Raw genomic sequence first — 22,492 nt, 5'->3', positions numbered from 1 at the left:
TGTAAACCGTGATTGAACACACTCCAGCACAGTAGGAGGCGCCATGCTCCTTTAACGTTGGTTTGAGGACCTCCATTATACCATAGAAGAAGAAGAAGTTGGTAACGTGAGGTTTTGTCGTTCGTGAAGAAGCAGCTATTCTTTTGCCTATTTTCCAAATGTATTTTCTCATGGTGGGAGGGTTTGTTTATTGGTTTTCCGCTGTTTATCGGTTAGAGTTGAGGGGGGAGTAGGGTAGTTTGATGGCCTCAACCGAGTGGAGAAGAAACGCTGTCTCTTCAGGTGCGTTGTGGAGAATGGTGTGGAGGAATTATTGATCCTGGTCGGTGAACAGGTGGGAACATATACACTCTGTATCCAGAATGGTGTGGAGGAATTATTGATCCTGGTCGGTGAACAGGTGGGAGAGGAACATATACACTCTGTATCCAGAATGGTGTGGAGGAATTATTGATCCTGGTCGATGAACAGGTGGGAGAGGAACATATACACTCTGTATCCAGAATGAACAAGGCGTAGGTTGTGGTAATGTAAAAGGTGAGTCTTGTTGCCCGGCTAGTTACCAGTATGATTTATGTGAGGCAGGGGCGAAAATCTGATATCAACTTTGGAGGGGACAATTACATGAAATTTTCTCAAGAGCAATTCCTGAGGGGGACACCAAAAGTAGTGCTGTAACACATAGCCTACATTGTAATATGGTAAATGTATATTGAGGAACCAAAGAAATAAGGTGTTTGTCGTACTCCTAACTACCGGTACCCAAAACTACACAACTACTCACAACAGCAATACCATTGCCTTTAACAAATCTTAGTTCAGTCACCAGTTTAAGTTGAGAGTGGGGGTATCCGTGGCATTTTCCAATTATGTTCCTATATTACAAGTAAAAAAAATTGATAACCTTTCATAATGTTGCCAAACAAAGACTCAACAAACTTACCTGAGACTCCCTGTCTCTGCCAGTCTGTCCCTGCATATCTGTCCCCAACTCTGCTGTCTGTGTGCCATCTGTTGCCTGCTCTGCCTAATGACATCATTGTGAAACATTTCCATTAGCATTTCATTTCTTTCTTCTGAACATTTTATCAACTAGTCTTTGAGATATTAGGCTACTAGGGTTCTTACTATGCGTTTTGGTGTATTGAAAAATACTCTGATGTCTGTCTTTTATTTTTCTGCCATTTTTCTACCTGGCTGGCTGGCTGGCTACACACACACACACAGTGTGTAGGTTATTTACAGTAGGAGATGGGCTTCTATCATCTTCAATCATTCTATTTGGGCTTCGATCTAAAAGGTAGCTAGCAAATGTGAAATGGATTAAAATGACAAGAGTTGACAGCTGTATGAGTTCACCATTTACACAACATATGCTGCAACCTTTTGTAATTTTAATAGTTTGTTTCATATTGGCTGGCTTCCAACAATAGCTGAATTTGCGAAGCTAGCGAGCACCAATTCAGTTTCAGTGGTGTTTGCTATAATCTTTGCTACCCGGGTTAAATAAAGGTGAAATAAAATAAATAAATAAAAGTTCACTTGCGACAATTTAGCTTTTGCAACGAGACCATTAAATATGTTTAAGACAATGGTAGAAGAGAGTGTAGTTCTGTTCAGTTTGGATTTCAGTTTATCGCTAACCTTATCACAGGGACTTTGAAGCACTAACTTACATCATCTGCATGCTGATTCCATCTTTGACGACGCCACATAAATGGAATAGGTACTAGCTAGCTTAATAGTTAATATTTGCGCGCTAGCTCTGCATATTGTGTGCGCGATTGACTGGATTAACCTCACGTCAGTTACGTGCATTGAGTGCCTTTCAGACAGTAGATACGACCTCTCTGTTACCTAGCAAACTAAGGAACTGGCAGTGGATCAAACCATTGTGAGGCAAAGGGTGGGGGGGTTGCAATCTTTTGAAACTTAAAAACGCGCTATTAAGTGTCTATAATCAGCACAATTGCTTTCATTGCGTATTATTAATATTATTTAAATTACCTAGTTATGTTTCAGTGATATATTGGGGGGGACAAATCATATTTTTACCAGGATGGGGGGTCGTGTCCCCCAAGTCCCCCCCGGGATTTCCGCCCCTGATGTGAGGGGTTGTGTTGGTGCCGATTTCGACAAGAGTAGTGGTGTCTAATCTGCCTCCGTTTATTACGGACGAACAGATCCGTAAAGAGTTGGTTCGTTTTGCTAAATGTGGAAGTGTTTTTCTGAACGAAATTCAAGGTTAAACAGGGGAGGGGTGGTACACAGGGTTTGTTAGCACAGAGGAGCCCAGTGATATAATATTATATATATATAATATTACTAAATGTCCAATCAGCTGTTTGCTGTGGTTTTGAAGTAATTCTCTTCCAGCCCGCGTTAACCTTGTAGGTTTACCTCAGGTAACTTATTATTAACTATCCTTGTAGGTTTACCTCAGGTAACTTATTATTAACTAACCTGGTAGGTTTACCTCAGGTAACTTATTATTAACTATCCCTGTAGGTTTACCTCAGGTAACTTATTATTAACTATCCTTGTAGGTTTACCTCAGGTAACTTATTATTAACTAACCTGGTAGGTTTACCTCAGGTAACTGATTATTAACTAACCTTGTAGGTTTACCTCAGGTAACTTATTATTAACTATTCTTGTAGGTTTACCTCAGGTAACTTATTATTAACTATCCTTGTAGGTTTACCTCAGGTAACTTATTATTAACTATCCTTGTAGGTTTACCTCAGGTAACTTATTATTAACTAACCTTGTAGGTTTACCTCAGGTAACTTATTATTAACTAACCTTGTAGGTTTACCTCAGGTAACTTATTATTAACTATCCTTGTAGGTTTACCTCAGGTAACTTATTATTAACTAACCTTGTAGGTTTACCTCAGGTAACTTATTATTAACTATCCTTGTAGGTTTACCTCAGGTAACTTATTATTAACTATCCTTGTAGGTTTACCTCAGGTAACTTATTATTAACTATCCTTGTAGGTTTACCTCAGGTAACTTATTATTAACTAACCTTGTAGGTTTACCTCAGGTAACTTATTATTAACTATCCTTGTAGGTTTACCTCAGGTAACTTATTATTAACTAACCTTGTAGGTTTACCTCAGGTAACTTATTATTAACTATCCTTGTAGGTTTACCTCAGGTAACTTATTATTAACTATCCTTGTAGGTTTACCTCAGGTAACTTATTATTAACTATCCTTGTAGGTTTACCTCAGGTAACTTATTATTAACTATCCTTGTAGGTTTACCTCAGGTAACTTATTATTAACTATCCTTGTAGGTTTACCTCAGGTAACTTATTATTAACTAACCTTGTAGGTTTACCTCAGGTAACTTATTATTAATTATCCTTGTAGGTTTACCTCAGGTAACTTATTATTAACTATCCTTGTAGGTTTAACTCAGGTAACTTATTATTAACTAACCTTGTAGGTTTACCTCAGGTAACTAATTATTAACTATCCTTGTAGGTTTACCTCAGGTAACTTATTATTAACTAATCTTGTAGGTTTACCTCAGGTAACTTATTATTAACTATCCTTGTAGGTTTACCTCAGGTAACTTATTATTAACTATCCTTGTAGGTTTACCTCAGGTAACTTATTATTAACTATCCTTGTAGGTTTACCTCAGGTAACTTATTATTAACTATCCTTGTAGGTTTACCTCAGGTAACTTATTATTAACTAACCTTGTAGGTTTACCTCAGGTAACTAATTATTAACTATCCTTGTAGGTTTACCTCAGGTAACTTATTATTAACTAACCTTGTAGGTTTACCTCAGGTAACTTATTATTAACTATCCTTGTAGGTTTACCTCAGGTAACTTATTATTAACTAACCTTGTAGGTTTACCTCAGGTAACTTATTATTAACTAACCTTGTAGGTTTACCTCAGGTAACTTATTATTAACTATCCTTGTAGGTTTACCTCAGGTAACTTATTATTAACTATCCTTGTAGGTTTACCTCAGGTAACTTATTATTAACTATCCTTGTAGGTTTACCTCAGGTAACTTATTATTAACTAACCTTGTAGGTTTACCTCAGGTAACTTATTATTAACTATCCTTGTAGGTTTACCTCAGGTAACTTATTATTAACTATCCTTGTAGGTTTACCTCAGGTAACTTATTATTAACTAACCTTGTAGGTTTACCTCAGGTAACTTATTATTAACCATCCTTGTTTACCTCAGGTAACTTATTATTAACTATCCTTGTAGGTTTACCTCAGGTAACTTATTATTAACCATCCTTGTAGGTTTAACTCAGGTAACTTATTATTAACTATCCTTGTAGGTTTACCTCAGGTAACTTATTATTAACTAACCTTGTAGGTTTACCTCAGGTAACTTATTATTAACTATCCTTGTAGGTTTACCTCAGGTAACTTATTATTAACTATCCTTGTAGGTTTACCTCAGGTAACTTATTATTAACTAACCTTGTAGGTTTACCTCAGGTAACTTATTATTAACCATCCTTGTTTACCTCAGGTAACTTATTATTAACTATCCTTGTAGGTTTACCTCAGGTAACTTATTATTAACCATCCTTGTTTACCTCAGGTAACTTATTATTAACTATCCTTGTAGGTTTACCTCAGGTAACTTATTATTAACTAATCTTGTAGGTTTATATCAGGTAACTTATTATTAACTAGGTTACAGCTACTTGGTGAGGAAGCTCACTGTTCACCTGGTTATTGATTGTAGTGGCCTACAGGCATGGTTGGCGCAAAGCCTTCAAACGTTAAACATGTTCTGGTCATGGTTAACTGTATATATATATTTTTTTATATATAAAAAGGTGTAAATTCTCAACAAATCGCACGTCCCTGTTCCCTTTTTCAAGATGTGGCCGATTTAAACAGTCAGAAGAAGAAGAAAAAAAAGAACTAACCTTTTTTTATTTGTTTCTAAATGGCTGCTGGGTAATTTGATATGTGTTGAAATCTGTTGGTTCGTAGACATCAAATAGAGAGAATGCTGCGCAGGTTCACTGAGTTGTAAACCTAATGGATAGGTGGAGATCATTGATTTGTGTCTCTGACTCAGTTGCTACCTCAGATTATGAGCCTATCAAGTGTGGTGAATGAGGTATGTAGTTCCCACAGAAGACCACAGGGGGGAGCAAGAGAGATATAAACACATACAGTTTATCTCTTTAAATACCCTGAACCTAACAATCAATCAAATGTATTTATAAAGACCTTTTTACATCAGCAGATGTCACAAAGTACTGTACAGAAACTCTAACCCTACGTATAACCTATTTTATCCTGAACCCTAATTCTATGGTAGGGTAGCCTAGAACACGTTTAGAAACTATTATAGTAATAATATTATGTTAGTAAATACCATTATAATACTAAATAGGGTCTATTGTTATTTTTTTAAATAAAACCTATGTATAGTACTTATCATTTAACTGTTTGTTATTTTATTATATTTATTATTTAGAGGAGTCTGTCTAAATAATGAAAAGTTAAGTTATTGCCACACTTTTTAATGAAACCTTTATTTAACTAGGTAGGCCAGTTGAGAACAAGTCCTTTATTTAACCAGGTGGGCTAGTTGAGAACAAGTCCTTTATTTAACCAGGTAGGCTAGTAGAGAACAAGTTCTCATTTACAACTGCGACCTGGCCAAGATAAAGCAAAGCAGTGTGACACAAACAACAACACAGAGTTACACATGGAATAAACTAACATACAGTCAATAACACAATAGAAAAGTCTATATGAATTTGCAAGTAGAGATAATATTAACTAACTGCTATCTCTCTCTCTCTGTCCCTCCCTGTCTCTCTCTCTCTCTCTGTCCCTCACTCTCTCTCTCTCTCTCTCTGTCCCTCTCTCTCTCTCTCTGTCCCTCTCTCTCTCTTTCTGTCCATCTCTCTCTCTCTCTCTGTCCCTCTCTCTCTCTCTCTCTCTCTGTCCCTCTCTCTCTCTCTGTCTCTCTCTCTCTCTCTCTCTGTCCCTCTCTCTCTCTCTCTGTCCCTCTCTTCTCTCTCTCTGTCTCTCTGTCCCTCTCTCTCTCTCTGTCCCTCTCTTCTCTCTCTCTCTGTCTCTCTGTCCCTCTCTCTCTCTGTCCCTCTCTCTCTCTCTCTCTCTCTCTTGTCCCTCTCTCTCTCTCTCTGTCCCTCTCTCCCTCTGTCTCTCTCTCTGTCCCTCTCTCTCTCTCTGTCCCTCTCGCTCTCTCTCTCTCTCTCTCTCTGTCCCTCTCTCTCTCTCTGTCCCTCTTTCTCTCTCTCTGTCCCTTTCTCTCTCTCTGTCCCTCTCTCTCTCTCTCTCTCTGTCCCTCTCTCTCTCTCTGTCTCTGTCCCTCTCTCTCACTCTGTCCCTCTCTGTCTCTCTCTGTCCCTCCTCTCTCTCTCTCTCTCTCTCTCTCTCTGTCCCTCTCTCTCTCTGTCCCTTTCTCTCTCTGTCCCTCTCTCTCTGTCCCTCTCTCTCTGCCCCTCTCTGTCCCTCTCTCTCTGTCCCTCTCTTCTCTCTCTCTCTGTCCCTCTTCTCTCTCTCTCTGTCCCTCTCTCTCTCTCTCTCTGTCCCTCTCTCTCTCTCTCTCTCTCTCTGTCCCTCTGTCTCTCTCTCTGTCCCTCTGTCTCTCTCTCTCTGTCCCTCTGTCTCTCTCTCTCTCTCTCTGTGTCTCTCTCTCTCTCTCTCCCTCTCCCTCTCTCTCTCTCTCTCTCTCTCTTGTCCATCTCTCTCTCTCTCTCTCTGTCCCTCTCTCTCTGTCCCTCTCTCTCTCTCTCTGTCCCTCTCTGTCCCTCTCTGTGTCTCTCTCTCTCTCTCTCTCTCTCTCTCTCTCTGTGTGTCCCTCTCTGTCCCTCTCTCTCTCTCTCTCTCTCTCTCTCTCTCTCTCTGTGTCCCTCTCTCTCTCTCTGTGTCCCTCTCTCTCTCTCTCTCTCCTTCCTCTCTCTCTCTCTCTGTCTCTCTCTCTCTCTCTCTCTGTGTCCCTCTCTGTCCCTCTCTCTCTCTGTGTCTCTCTCTGTGTCTCTCTCTCTCTGTGTGTCCCTCTCTGTCCCTCTCTGTCCCTCTCTCTCTCTCTCTCTCTCTCTCTCTCTCTCTCTCTCTCTCTCTCTCTCTGTGTGTCCCTCTCTCCTTCCTCTCTCTCTCTCTGTCTCTCTCTCTCTCTCTCTCTCTGTCCCTCTCTTCTTCTCTCTCTTCTTCTCTCTCTTCTTCTCTCTCTTCTTCTCTCTCTCTTCTCTCTCTCTTCTCTCTCTCTTCTCTCTCTCTTCTCTCTTAACAGCGCTCTGCACAGGCAGCAGTGGAGGACAGTGATCAGATCTTTACTGAGCTGATCCGCTCCATTGAGAGAAGGAGCTCTGAGGTGAAGGAGCTGATCAGAGCCCAAGAGAAGGCTCAAGTGAGTGAAGCTGAAGGAGTCCTGGAGCAACTGAAGCAGGAGATAGCTGAGCTGAGGAAGAGAAGCACTGAGCTGGAGCAGCTCTCACACACAGAGGATCACATCCATTTCCTCCAGGTAACTAAACTGTCTTGTTACATGTGATATGAAATTAACTTCATGTGAAACTATTCATCTCAATCATTATGTTGTCCTCTCTGTCTCTCTCTCTCTGTCTCTCTCTCTCTGTCCCTCTCTCCCTCTCTCTCTCTGTCCCCCTCTCTCTCTCTCTCTTGTCCCTCTCTCTCTCTCTCTCTCTGTCCCCCCTCTCTCTCTCTCTGTCCCTCTCTGTCTCTCTCTCTCTGTCCCTCTCTCCCTCTCTCTCTCTGTCCCTCTCTCTCTGTCCCCCTCTCTCTCTCTGTCCCTCTCTCTCTCTCTCTGTCCCCCTCTCTCTCTCTCTCTCTGTCCCTCTCTCTCTCTGTCCCTCTCTCTCTCTGTCCCTCTCTCTCTCTGTCCCTCTCTCCCTCTGTCCCTCTCTCTCTCTGTCCCTCTCTCCCTCTCTCTCTCTGTTCTCTCTCTCTCTCTGTCCCTCTCTCTCTCTCTCTGTCTCTCTCTCTCTGTCCCTCTCTCTCTGTTCTCTCTCTCTCTGTCCCTCTCTCTGTCCCTCTCTCTCTCTGTCTCTCTCTGTCTCTCTCTCTCTGTCCCTCTCTCCCTCTCTCTCTGTCCCTCTCTCTCTCTCTCTCTCTCTCTCTCTGTCCCACTCCCTCTCTCTCTCTGTCCCTCTCTCTCTGTGTCTCTCTCTCTGTGTCCCTCTCTCTGTGTCCCTCTGTCTCTCTCTCTCTCCGTCTCTCTCTCTCTGTCTCTCTCTCTGTCTCTCTCTCTCCAGAGTTATCAGTCTCTCTCCAGTATCAGTGTATCTTCAGACTTACCCAGCACCGTTGTCCGTCCTCTTCAGTACTTTGGAGATGTGAGTAAGACTGTGTCTGAACTGAGAGAGAAGCTAGAAGACTTCCTTAAAGGAGAATGGACCAAGATCTCCACTACAGGTGTGTTGAAAACAATCAGAACATCAACTTTAGACCATTGAAAGTTCCCTACTAGTCATATACATGTGGAATATGGTATGATGATAACATTCCCTCTCTCTGTCAATGTGTTTGTGTGTCTGTAGTGAATATAGTGGAGGTTGTTCTGCCTCCAGAGCCCAAGACCAGAGAACAGTTGTTACAATGTGAGTCTCTTTATAGTGAAGTAACTAACAGTCTCTTTTTACTGCCACTCCTAACAATCCCTCTAGAAATATATAGCAATAGTAGATCTAATCAAAGACTGGGTATCTATCTGACTCCTCATATTTCTCTGATTTGATCTCTGCTGTGCTCTAATCAAAGACAGGGTAGATACAGTATCTGACTTAACTTATTGTTCTGACTCCCCTCATTGGTCTCTGCTCTTCTCCCAGATTCCTGTCAGCTCACACTGGACCCAAACACAGCACACACACAGCTCTCTCTGTCTGAAGGGAACAGAAAGGTGACCTGTACAGGCCAAGTTCAACCATATCCTGACCATCCAGACAGATTCACCAACCGGTGGCAGGTTCTGTGTAGAGAGGGTCTGTCTGGACGCTGTTACTGGGAGGTGGAGTGGACTGGTGGTGTTGTTACAGCAGTCTCATATAAAGACATCAGCAGAACAGAGACAGATAATAGATTTGGATTCAATAACAAGTCCTGGAGTTTATTGTGCTGTAGTGATGGTTATTATTTCAGACACAATAATGTTGAGACTAAAGTATCAGGCCCTCAGTCCTCCAGAGTAGGAGTGTACCTGGATCACAAGGCAGGTACTCTGTCCTTCTACAGTGTCTCTGACACAATGACCCTCCTCCACAGAGTCCAGACCACATTCACTCAGCCCCTCTATCCTGGGTTTAATCTCTATAGTTATAATGGTACTGCTGAGCTGGTTAAACTGTAGTAGGGTCCACATAGATACTAGTCATGCTGGTGTAGTCTATAGCTGAGCTGGTTAAACTGTAGTAGGGTCCACATAGATACTAGTCATGCTGGTGTAGTCTATAGCTGAGCTGGTTAAACTGTAGTAGGGTCCACATAGATACTAGTCATGCTGGTGTAGTCTATAGCTGAGCTGGTTAAACTGTAGTAGGGTCCACATAGATACTAGTCATGCTGGTGTAGTCTATAGCTGAGCTGGTTAAACTGTAGTAGGGTCCACATAGATACTAGTCATGCTGGTGTAGTCTATAGCTGAGCTGGTTAAACTGTAGTAGGGTCCACACAGATGCTTTAGTGTTTGTCACAAAACAATATTAGATCTCCACCCTCCCAAACATTGTTATGTTGTCAGGTTGTTCCTCTGTGTTCCTGATTGAAAATCCATTAACAAGGAATCACAAACTAATGATATTCCAGTTGTGTTTAGACATCTTCATGTCTGACGTCCCCCAGTTCTGTTCAGACCCGTTGAACTGGGTCACATTGTAAATGGTGACTGGTATTGATAGTCCATACTGGACCTAGCTGTGGTTAACCAGACTGGAGGGGTTCTGATCACATATTCCCTCATCTACACAACTTTACCTGATGGTCTGTCTGTCTGTCTGTCTGTCTGTCTGTCTGTCTGTCTGTCTGTCTGTCTGTCTGTCTGTCTGTCTGTCTGTCTGTCTGTCTGTCTGTCTGTCTGTCTGTCTGTCTGTCTGTCTGTCTCTGTCTCTGTCTCTGTCTCTGTCTGTCTGTCTATAAATCAACAACCTCAATATGGTTTAATTCCTGTAGTTATCAGAACACATGGGGGTGTGTCCCAATTATCTCTCCGTTCTAAGTGTGAACTTGTCCACTTCCCTTCATGGATTTAACAGGAAATGACTGGTATATGTAAACTCCCTCTAACCCATGCCAACACCAATCCAATGCTTTACCATTTGTGAGGAGTAGAGAAGCAATGCTACACTTCACAACTCTTAGTACAAACTCATCATTTAGCATATTTTCAATAGGTTCAATACACACAATCACAGTAACTTTCCACCAAAACCTCATCAGTGTTTCATCTAGAAATACCTTCCATATAAAGTCATTGTCTTTCACAGTGAAATGTTCACAATACTTTCATATGATTCTCTTGTTATCTAAATACACCTGACCATCACTTAATCCAACTGAGCTTAATGATGAATCACTAAACCTATAGATGTTAAACTGGTCTGTCTGCTATAGAAGGATGTAGAGACCCTACAGTAATAAAATGTGTTTAAAGTACAAACATGTCGATGACATGTATGATACATGATAACATACATCATGAATACTGGTTATTGATCATTGATTCACATTGTGGAACCACAACTGGTCACCAAATAAAAGGGGGGGTGAACACTTCCAATGTCTTTCAACATGGAGCAGACAGACAGCAAGGGAGAGGACGAAATCAGAGCTGGTGGACAAGGAGCCCTCAGAGAGGTGGACAAGGAGCCCTCAGAGAGGTGGTGGACAAGGAGCCCTCAGAGAGGTGGACAAGGAGCCCTCAGAGAGGTGGACAAGGAGCCCTCAGAGAGGTGGTGGACAAGGAGCCCTCAGAGAGGTGGTGGACAAGGAGCCCTCAGAGAGGTGGACAAGGAGCCCTCAGAGAGGTGGACAAGGAGCCCTCAGAGAGGTGGACAAGGAGCCCTCAGAGAGGTGGACAAGGAGCCCTCAGAGAGGTGGACAAGGAGCCCTCAGAGAGGTGGTGGACAAGGAGCCCTCAGAGAGGTGGTGGACAAGGAGCCCTCAGAGAGGTGGTGGACAAGGAGCCCTCAGAGAGGTGGTGGACAAGGAGCCCTCAGAGAGGTGGACAAGGAGCCCTCAGAGAGGTGGACAAGGAGCCCTCAGAGAGGTGGACAAGGAGCCCTCAGAGAGGAGGTGGACAAGGAGCCCTCAGAGAGGTGGTGGACAAGGAGCCCTCAGAGAGGTGGTGGACAAGGAGCCCTCAGAGAGGTGGTGGACAACACTTTTTCAACATTTCAAGATAGCAGTTAGTTCAGTTTGATCTTATTAAAGACAGCTGTATCATTTTTTTATTCATTTTGACATATTTTTTGGGACCACTTTTTTTGCTCTGTTTGAAGGCTGTCAGCTTCTTGTCAGAAGGAGAATCACTTAGCCTTTCAACTAATTTTCAAATGATAGGATGCCTATTTAAAAACACCTTTTCAACATTTCAAGATAGCAGTTAGTTCAGTTTGATTTTATTAAAGACAGCTGTATCATTTTTTTATTCATTGTGACATATTTTTTGGGACCACTTTTTTTTGCTCTGTTTGAAGGCTACAATATGTCAAAATGAATAAAAAAATGATACAGCTGTCTTTAATAAGATCAAACTGAACTAACTGCTATCTTCTGCCCCAGCGTGAGTTCCTAATATCTCTATCGGTCGCCCTAGCGTGAGTTCCTAATATCTCTATCGGTCGCCCCCAGCGTGAGTTCCTAATATCTCTATCGGTCGCCCCAGCTGTGAGTTCCTAATATCTCTATCGGTCGCCCCAGCGTGAGTTCCTAATATCTCTATCGGTCGCCCAGCGTGAGTTCCTAATATCTCTATCGGTCGCCCCAGCGTGAGTTCCTAATATCTCTATCGGTCGCCCCCAGCGTGGAGTTCCTAATATCTCTATCGGTCGCCCCAGCGTGAGTCCTAAATCTCTATCGGTCGCCCCAGAGTGAGTTCCTAATATCTCTATCGGTCGCCCCAGCGTGAGGTTCTAATATCTATCGGTCGCCCCAGCGTGAGTTCCTAATATCTCTATCGGTCGCCCCAGCGTGAGTTCCTAATATCTCTACGGTCGCCCCAGCGTTAGTTCCTAATATCTCTACTCGGTCGGCCCCAGCGTGAGTTCCTAATATCTCTATCGGTCGCCCCAGCGTGAGTTCCTAATATCTCTATCGGTCGCCCCAGCGTGAGTTCCTAATATCTCTATCGGTCGCCCCAGCGTGAGTTCCTAATATCTCTATCGGTCGCCCCCAGCGTGAGTTCCTAATATCTCTATCGGTTCGCCCCAGCGTGAGTTTCCTAATATCTCTATCGGTCGCCCCAGCGTGAGTTCCTAATATCTCTATCGGTCGCCCCAGCGGGAGTTCCTAATATCTCTATCGGTCGCCCCAGCGGTGAGTTCCTAATATCTCTATCGGTCGCCCCAGCGTGAGTTCCTAATATCTCTATCGGTCGCCCCAGCGTGAGTTTCCTAATATCTCTATCGGTCGCCCCCAGCGTGAGTTCCTATATCTCTATCGGTCGCCCCAGCGTGAGTTCCTAATATCTCTATCGGTCGCCCCAGCTGTGAGTTCCTAATATCTCTATCGGTCGCCCCAGCGTGGAGCTTCCTAATATCTCTATCGGCGCCCCAGCGTGAGTTCCTAATATCTCTATCGGTCGCCCCCAGCGTGAGTTCCTAATATCTCTATCGGTCGCCCCAGCGTGAGTTCCTAATAATCTCTATCGGTCGCCCCAGCGTGAGTTCCTAATATCTCTATCGGTCGCCCCAGCGTGAGTTCTATCTCTCTATCGGTCGCCCCAGCGTGAGTTCCTAATATCTCTATCGGTCGCCCCAGCGTGAGTTCCTAATCTCTCTATCGGTCGCCCCAGGCGTTGAGTTCTAATCTATCTGTCGCCCCAGCGTGAGTTCCTAATATCTCTATCGGTCGCCCCCAGCGTGAGTTCCTAATATCTCTATCGGTCGCCCCAGCGTGAGTTCCTAATATCTCTATCGGTCGCCCCAGCGTGAGTTCCTAATATCTCTATCGGTCGCCCCAGCGTGAGTTCTAATATGTATATCGGTCGCCCCCAGCGTGAGTTCCTAATATCTCTATCGGTCGCCCCAGCGTGAGTTCCTAATATCTCTATCGGTCGCCCCAGCGTGAGTTCCTAATATCTCTATCGGTCGCCCCAGCGTGAGTTCCTAATATCTCTATCGGTCGCCCCAGCGTGAGTTCCTAATATCTCTATCGGTCGCCCCAGCGTGAGTTCCTAATATCTCTATGGTCGCCCCAGCGTGAGTTCCTAATCTCTACGGTCGCCCAGCGTGAGTTCCTAATATCTCTATCGGTCGCCCCAGCGTGAGTTCCTAATATCTCTATCGGTCGCCCCAGCGTGAGTTCCTAATATCTCTATCGGTCGCCCCAGCGTGAGTTCCTAATATCTCTATCGGTCGCCCCAGCGTGAGTTCCTAATATCTCTATCGGTCGCCCCAGCGTGAGTTCCTAATATCTCTATCGGTCGCCCCAGCGGTGAGTTCCTAATATCTCTATCGGTCGCCCCAGCGTGAGTTCCTAATATCTCTATCGGTCTAGCTCTATCGTCGCCCCAGCATGAGTTCCTGATATCTCTATCGGTCGCCCCAGCGTGAGTTTTTTATACTCGTGATGTTAGAATGTTCTCTCCATTCCAGAATGTGATTGTTACGTAACAGTGCATTTAATCCGCGCTGCCCTCAAACCAAAGCACGCAGACTGTTTTTATTTATAGGCTGTTTTCAAACTTCAATTTCAAATGATTTTCTAACAAGTTTTTATTTTCTAAGAACAGTTTGAATTGAGGTGTGTTCCGCCTCCTCATTCATTCACATAAAAATAGTCTTTTTTTTTTTTTACTTTTGCGGACAATTGAATTTTTGGGACATTTCTGACCGGGACAAAATTCCCCAAGCACTTTCCAATTGTTTGTGCAGTTCAAGTCTGCAGACATTTGCTCATCTCCCGTCAGAACAGGATCTGCACACGTGTTCACATTTTCCATCTGTTGCCCTCATTGTTTTCCTTACTAATAATAACTTTGGAAATGTGTGCGTTTCTATCAAAGTAAGTGCATTATTACGTTGTAATAGTTTATGTATGTCGTTTCTATTGTCACATAATAGATTTGTGTATATTCTTTATAACCGCGGACACGTGAGGTAACGTTACTCATTTTATAACCTTTATGGTGTTATATTCAATCGTGCTTAGGTAGCTAGCTACATTTTTCTATCAGCTCTGTAAAACAATGCTAATTGCGTCAGAGAAGTATTATCTTGTGTTGTATTTTGAAGCTACATGGCCTTATGACTCCCTAGTGGCGCAGCGGTCAAAGGCACTGCACATCAGTGCTAGAGACGTCACTACAGACTCCCTGGTTCAAATCCAGGCTGTATCACAACTGGCTGTGATTGGGAGTCCCATAGGGCAGCGCACAATTGGCCCAGCGTTGTCCGAGTTTGGCCGGTGTAGGCCATCATAGGTAAATAATAATTAGTTGTTAAATGACTTGCCTAGTTAAATAAAATAAAACATATGACCATGGTTTGTTTATTTGGTCTATTCAGCATGGCTCTGTTCTGCCCTGCCTTGCCCCCTTGTGGAGCTCAAAAGTTATTTTCTTACTGTTAGAACTCAAATCTGGGATTTTGTCAATGCAATAAAACTATTTTTATGTTATTTGTAATATTGTTTTATTGCTATATCCTTATATTGTATTCTAATGAATAATTCCTCTTTATTCTGTACTTTCAGAAACCACAAACAGTATTTGCCAATATCATAACTGGAACTGGACATCTTTCCAGCTGCAGATTGAGGACAGCTTTTGTATGCTAAGGTTCTCTCCTTAACAGTTTTACTGGATGGAAACACAGCAAGAAAACACACAGGCCAATATGTAATAGTCCTCTATTTTATTGAAGTATTGGTAGTTGGTTCAACAACAACTTGTTTTACTAGAGGACAAAAAAAATGTAATATGCATAACCCATATTTAATATTCATGCAGTGACTGAACAACAAGTGCATTTCCACCCCCACCTCTAAAGGCATAGTATCATGGCAGGTCACCTGGCAAGTCACCTGTCAGGTCAGTCAGTCACTTATTGCTGCAGATGTGCTCACTAATGCTTGAGCTAGGGCTGGGCGATATGGACCAGAAGTCATATCCCGATATATTTAGGCTGAATATCGATATAAGATATCTATCCCGATATTTTTTCCGCAAAGTGAGAGCAAATGTTCAGTCAAAGTCAAAGCCAGATATGACATGTCTCAAGTAGTTTTATTGAAACCGGCTATTTCAGTGAACAGTTGAAAAATCAAATGAATAAATAATAAACAGGGCTCTTCACCTGGTTCAGATTAAATGCTCAGCTGTTCAAATAACAATAACATGTAAACATAAACACTGTATAACAACAGAAGTACCTTTTTTGAAATCAAAGCTCCATAAGGTGCACATTTAAATAAATAAAAATATCTTAAACAAAAATAGCCTATAAAATAAAATAGGCCTATCTTTTTCTGAAATAAATATTATATATATTTATGAGAAAAGTCAACTTTTTTTAGTTTGACAACTTTAAATGGCTTATTAAAATCAAATTACAGATTTCTTCTCCTTTCTAACAAATCCACAGATGCAAATAACGAACATAACTAAATAATAAAATATGACAAACCCTAGTAAGGGCAGCAATTATATATAAATAAAGAACAAAATAAAGTACTCAGTTTGAGAAAATGTTTTTTAAACATCAGCCTGAGATTACCATTTGCTTTTTGTTAACTCAATTTCTAATCTGAACAGCCTCAACCAGTTGCACAAGAAACAGACCATCAACTCAATAAACATTTCCCCTCTTTTTTTACTTTGATAAACAGTAATGCTGTCTTGAGGTAGACATTAGAAGACAAGCGTGTCCTCCTTCGTTTAAAGATTTTGTGCGAGAAACACCAGCCTGTCAACGGCATCCGGCTTCAGAGATGCTCTGTGGCAGGTCACGATATTGCCACTGCAGCTGAAAACCCTTTCGGAGGGTGAACTGGTAGCTGGTACCAAGAGATACTTTTTTGCCAGGTGGCTCAGAGCTGGAAAGACAACTTCATGATCCTTCCACCACTTGAGGGGATCAGTGTCACTCTCCACACTTGCTGACTGCAAGTAACTTGACAGTTCATTTTCAATAGCCTCCCTCTTGGTTGGTGGCGCAGTGGTGGTGGCTGTGCGCTGCTTGAAGAAGCTTGCCAGTGTCTTAGCTTTTGGTGCCACTGCTGCTTCTCCATCTGCAGGCTCAGGCACAGTTGGCACATGTAGGTAAGGCGGTTGACAGCTGCTCTGATCAGCCAGTAGCGTCTCCACCTCCAAGACAGCTCTGTGCTTCAATGCATCAACTTTTTCACTTGGGATATAGGTGGCCCTGAAGCGTGGATCCACAAATGAAGCCATCTCCAATAGGTGGCTGGGTCAGAATACTTGCGGTTGAGGTACTCAACAATGCTGGTCTTGATCGATTTGCAAAGCTCGCTATCACCCTCTTCACATGCCAGGAGACTGTCGTTAATAAGGTGCAGCACAGGTTTTACATATGATAGAGTGACGTACTCCTCACCTGACAAAGCATCGGTAAAGTCCTGGAGAGGTTTCAGGACCTTTTGGACTGCTTCTAGGACCTCTAAGTCCTGTCAGGTAGGGACAAGGTGCCTGGTCTTTTTGTCATTAGACAGGACTTTGGCCAGTGCTCCTTCCTGCTCCAGGACTCTCTCTATCATCTGCTGCCTTGATCCCCAGCGTGTGGCAGACTCGGTTATGAGTTGGTGACTTGGCAGACCCAGCTGAATCTGGACTTCAGCAAGACGTCTCCTTTTCTTCCAGCTGTACGAAAAACAGCTTACAATTCTCTTGCACAGAGAAATGGCCCGGGTGACGCGCTTGTCATTCATGCCATGTCCTGTCAGAATCATAAAAAAACTATTAAACAAATGTGCTTATGCGAGAAATTTGACTCTGTTTTCACTTTAACACACTCATACAACTAAGTGCTTTCCAAAATCAAGCTTTAGAAATATTCTACATTAATATTTTCTTGTTTCATAGTTTATTTTTTTAATCAACGCCAGTCCTAATCATAAATATCAAATATTATATTCATTTATTTTCTGAATTTGAATCCTGTAAGTGATTTTTATGTATTATTATTTGTGTATAATTTATAAATGATGACTATACTGTATGTACATTTACTCATGTTTCGTTCTTGTTGTTGTTCTTAGTATTTATGCTTAGTATTTAATGCTACTTCATATTTCTACTCCACTAAAAACTCCACAATGTTTAGGCCGACCTACGTGTCAACATTAGTTTCTAGTTACTTTGCAGTTGGCTCTTTCAATCCAGAGAAAAAACTATAGTCTATCATAATAACTAAATATGTTACCTTGATGATATCAACAGGCTAACCAGCATTTTAAAGTCATAATTACCTCACCTTTACCAGCTGTAACATTAAAGTGGTAAACACATCAATGCATCACTAATTCTTATCCAATAACCTAATAAATATGGTTCTGAAATCTACCATCCTGTATTGTAAGTGATTTTACTTTTAGCACTTTATGTTTTGTGTTTTATTAATCAATTTTTAGCCAAGACAGCAGCTTAAAACCAAAAAAAGTTGCAGACAAGACACAAAGGAAAATAATGAAAAACTAATATTTTAATATGTTTTTTTCTTTAAAGTACTTTATGTTTTGTGTTTTATTAATCAATTTTTGGCCAAGACAGCAGCATAAAACAAAAAAAAGTTGCAGACAGACACAAAGGAAAATAATGAAAAACTAATATTTTAATCTACTTAATCAATTTTTGGCCAAGACAGCAGCATAAAACCAAAAAAAGTTGCAGACAAGACACAAAGGAAAAAATAATGAAAAAGTAATATTGTAATCAGTAAAATGTGTGAATAGTCCTTAAAACACTGCACTCCCCAATAGCCAAGTGTAGTCTGACCGAAGCACTGCATCCTCAGCCGCTCGTTCAGCTCCACCGCTTTGACCACGTTGCTCCCGTTGTCGGTTGTTATAGCAACCGGATGCTTTTCTCGGGAGTTTCCCAGCTTGCGTCCTGCAAGGCCTCAGCTATATGCTCACCGGTGTGATCCTGGGGGGGGAAATAACTTGTTTTGGAGACGACACGACGCTGTTTTCATCATCATCTCAGGCTCACATGTCCTGCTCGACCACATATCGCTGGTCAACGCAAAATGGGTCCCGTTAGCGAGCCGGTCAGCAAGGCTCTGCCTGACTTCAGTGGACATTTGTGGCAGTGCTTCTCGTGCAAAGTAGTTGGGAAGCTCATATCTCGGGTCCATAGTTTTCAGTAGCTTTTTGAATCCGACTTGTTCCACAGTTGCAACAGGGACCATATCTTTAGCAATGTGATAGGACACCGCTTTAGTTATAGTACACCACTTGCCAATTTTCTTTTCATTAGGCACCACACTGCGGGAAAATGAAGTTTGCAGTGAGCTTTGTTTCGGGGCTGGAGCTTTTTCGGGTTGTCGACGGCTTGCGGCTGGGGCTTCTGCAGCGCGCAGTTTCACACACTCTTCGTATTGCAGTTTGTGCCACTGTTTTAGGTGGTGAAAAAGATTTGTGGTGCTGGAACTTTTTTTATGGCACTGCCTACATATAACGTGATTTTGTTGCTCATCTGATCCTTTGAATCCGAACCATCTCCAAATGACTGAGCCAATGCTTTTTCTTTTACTAACCAATTCCTCGTCAAAACGCTCCGCAGACGCTGTTGCTTCCTCCATGTTTGTTGAAGTGTCTGTTCCTGCCCCTCCGCCCTCTGTGCATGAAAGAGGAGGCGCGGGGAGCAGCGCAGAGAGCTCCGGGTCTGCAGCTTGCTTGGAGCAAGGATCAAAGCGCAAATTTCAACTATATCGATATATGCGAAATGGTCTAATTTCATATTACATTTCAAATATATATCGATATATTTTTTTATATCGATATATCGCCCAGCCCTATTAGAGTCTGAAACCAGGTTAATGGTGTGTATTAGACTCTGAAACCAGGTTAATGACAGATGGTGTGTATTAGACTCTGAAACCAGGTTAATGGTCTGTATTAGACTCTGAAACCAGGTTAATGACAGATGGTGTGTATTAGACTCTGAAACCAGGTTAATGGTGTGTATTAGACTCTGAAACCAGGTTAATGGTAGATGGTGTGTATTAGACTCTGAAACCAGGTTAATGACAGATGGTGTGTATTAGACTCTGAAACCAGGTTAATGACAGATGGTGTGTATTAGACTCTGAAACCAGGTTAATGGTGTGTATTAGACTCTGAAACCAGGTTAATGACAGATGGTGTGTATTAGACTCTGAAACCAGGTTAATGGTGTGTATTAGACTCTGAAACCAGGTTAATGGTGTGTATTAGACTCTGAAACCAGGTTAATGGTATGTATTAGACTCTGAAACCAGGTTAATGGTAGATGGTGTGTATTAGACTCTGAAACCAGGTTAATGACAGATGGTGTGTATTAGACTCTGAAACCAGGTTAATGACAGATGGTGTGTATTAGACTCTGAAACCAGGTTAATGGTGTGTATTAGACTCTGAAACCAGGTTAATGGTGTGTATTAGACTCTGAAACCAGGTTAATGACAGATGGTGTGTATTACACTCTGAAACCAGGTTAATGGTGTGTATTAGACTCTGAAACCAGGTTATTGACAGATGGTGTGTATTAGACTCTGAAACCAGGTTAATGACAAATGGTGTGTATTAGACTCTGAAACCAGGTTAATGACAGATGGTGTGTATTAGACTCTGAAACCAGGTTAATGGTGTGTATTAGACTCTGAAACCAGGTTAATGACAGGTGGTGTGTATTAGACTCTGAAACCAGGTTAATGGTGTGTATCAGACTCTGAAACCAGGTTAATGGTGTGTATTAGACTCTGAAACCAGGTTAATAACAGATGGTGTGTATTAGACTCTGAAACCAGGTTAATGACAGATGGTGTGTATTAGACTCTGAAACCAGGTTAATGGTGTGTATTAGACTCTGAAACCAGGTTAATAACAGATGGTGTGTATTAGACTCTGAAACCAGGTTAATGACAGATGGTGTGTATTAGACTCTGAAACCAGGTTAATGGTGTGTATTAGACTCTGAAACCAGGTTAATGGTGTGTATTAGACTCTGAAACCAGGTTAATGGTGTGTATTAGACTCTGAAACCAGGTTAATGGTGTGTATTAGACTCTGAAACCAGGTTAATTGTGTGTATTAGACTCTGAAACCAGGTTAATGGTGTGTATTAGACTCTGAAACCAGGTTAATGACAGATGGTGTGTCTTAGACTCTGAAACCAGGTTAATGGTGTGTATTAGACTCTGAAACCAGGTTATTGACAGATGGTGTGTATTAGACTCTGAAACCAGGTTAATTGTGTGTATTAGACTCTGAAACCAGGTTAATGGTGTGTATTAGACTCTGAAACCAGGTTAATGACAGATGGTGTGTCTTAGACTCTGAAACCAGGTTAATGGTGTGTATTAGACTCTGAAACCAGGTTATTGACAGATGGTGTGTATTAGACTCTGAAACCAGGTTAATGACAGATGGTGTGTATTAGACTCTGAAACCAGGTTAATGACAGATGGTGTGTATTAGACTCTGAAACCAGGTTAATGGTGTGTATTAGACTCTGAAACCAGGTTAATGACAGATGGTGTGTATTAAACTCTGAAACCAGGTTAATGGTGTGTATTAGACTCTGAAACCAGGTTAATGGTGTGTATTAGACTCTGAAACCAGGTTAATGGTGTGTATTAGACTCTGAAACCAGGTTAATGGTGTGTATTAGACTCTGAAACCAGGTTAATGACAGATGGTGTGTATTAGACTCTGAAACCAGGTTAATGACAGATGGTGTGTATTAGACTCTGAAACCAGGTTAATGGTGTCTATTAGACTCTGAAACCAGGTTAATGACAGATGGTGTGTATTAGACTCTGAAACCAGGTTAATGGTGTGTATTAGACTCTGAAACCAGGTTAATGGTGTGTATTAGACTCTGAAACCAGGTTAATGGTGTGTATTAGACTCTGAAACCAGGTTAATGGTGTGTATTAGACTCTGAAACCAGGTTAATGACAGATGGTGTGTATTAGACTCTGAAACCAGGTTAATGGTGTGTATTAGACTCTGAAACCAGGTTAATGACAGATGGTGTGTATTAGACTCTGAAACCAGGTTAATGGTGTGTATTAGACTCTGAAACCAGGTTAATGGTGTGTATTAGACTCTGAAACCAGGTTAATGGTGTGTATTAGACTCTGAAACCAGGTTAATGGTGTGTATTAGACTCTGAAACCAGGTTAATGGTGTGTATTAGACTCTGAAACCAGGTTAATGACAGATGGTGTGTATTAGACTCTGAAACCAGGTTAATGGTGTGTATTAGACTCTGAAACCAGGTTAATGGTGTGTATTAGACTCTGAAACCAGGTTAATGACAGATGGTGTGTATTAGACTCTGAAACCAGGTTAATGGTGTGTATTAGACTCTGAAACCAGGTTAATGACAGATGGTGTGTATTAGACTCTGAAACCAGGTTAATGGTGTGTATTAGACTCTGAAACCAGGTTAATGGTGTGTATTAGACTCTGAAACCAGGTTAATGGTGTGTATTAGACTCTGAAACCAGGTTAATGGTGTGTATTAGACTCTGAAACCAGGTTAATGGTGTGTATTAGACTCTGAAACCAGGTTAATGACAGATGGTGTGTATTAGACTCTGAAACCAAGTTAATGACAGATGGTGTGTATTAGACTCTGAAACCAGGTTAATGGTGTGTATTAGACTCTGAAACCAGGTTAATGACAGATGGTGTGTATTAGACTCTGAAACCAGGTTAATGGTGTGTATTAGACTCTGAAACCAGGTTAATGGTGTGTATTAGACTCTGAAACCAGGTTAATGGTGTGTATTAGACTCTGAAACCAGGTTAATGGTGTGTATTAGACTCTGAAACCAGGTTAATGACAGATGGTGTGTATTCGACTCTGAAACCAGGTTAATGACAGATGGTGTGTATTAGACTCTGAAACCAGGTTAATGGTGTGTATTAGACTCTGAAACCAGGTTAATGGTGTGTATTAGACTCTGAAACCAGGTTAATGGTGTGTATTAGACTCTGAAACCAGGTTAATGGTGTGTATTAGACTCTGAAACCAGGTTAATGACAGATGGTGTGTATTAGACTCTGAAACCAGGTTAATGGTGTGTATTAGACTCTGAAA

The 22,492-nt window shown here is 41.8% G+C and overlaps 1 protein-coding gene and 1 long non-coding RNA gene across 2 annotated transcripts; one reads left to right on the top strand and one right to left on the bottom strand.

Annotated features, from left to right (window-relative positions):
• Nucleotides 1-14,610: 14,610 nt before the first annotated feature.
• On the top strand, nucleotides 14,611-15,490 carry LOC115182027 (uncharacterized). Its single transcript, XR_003873600.1, has 2 exons — nucleotides 14,611-14,644; nucleotides 14,917-15,490. It is a non-coding gene; the product is annotated as an uncharacterized LOC115182027 (long non-coding RNA).
• A 539-nt stretch (nucleotides 15,491-16,029) lies between these two features.
• On the bottom strand, nucleotides 16,030-17,346 carry LOC115182030 (zinc finger BED domain-containing protein 1-like). Its single transcript, XM_029743672.1, has one exon. It carries the CDS (start codon nucleotides 16,613-16,615, stop codon nucleotides 16,100-16,102), a length of 516 nt encoding a protein of 171 aa, XP_029599532.1. The 5' UTR covers nucleotides 16,616-17,346; the 3' UTR covers nucleotides 16,030-16,099.
• Between the last annotated feature and the right edge of the window lie 5,146 nt (nucleotides 17,347-22,492).

The sequence above is a fragment of the Salmo trutta genome, unplaced genomic scaffold, assembly GCF_901001165.1.
Source record: "Salmo trutta unplaced genomic scaffold, fSalTru1.1, whole genome shotgun sequence".
NCBI classification, from domain to species: Eukaryota; Metazoa; Chordata; class Actinopteri; order Salmoniformes; family Salmonidae; genus Salmo; species Salmo trutta.
This window is presented reverse-complemented; position numbering and strand designations above follow the sequence as displayed.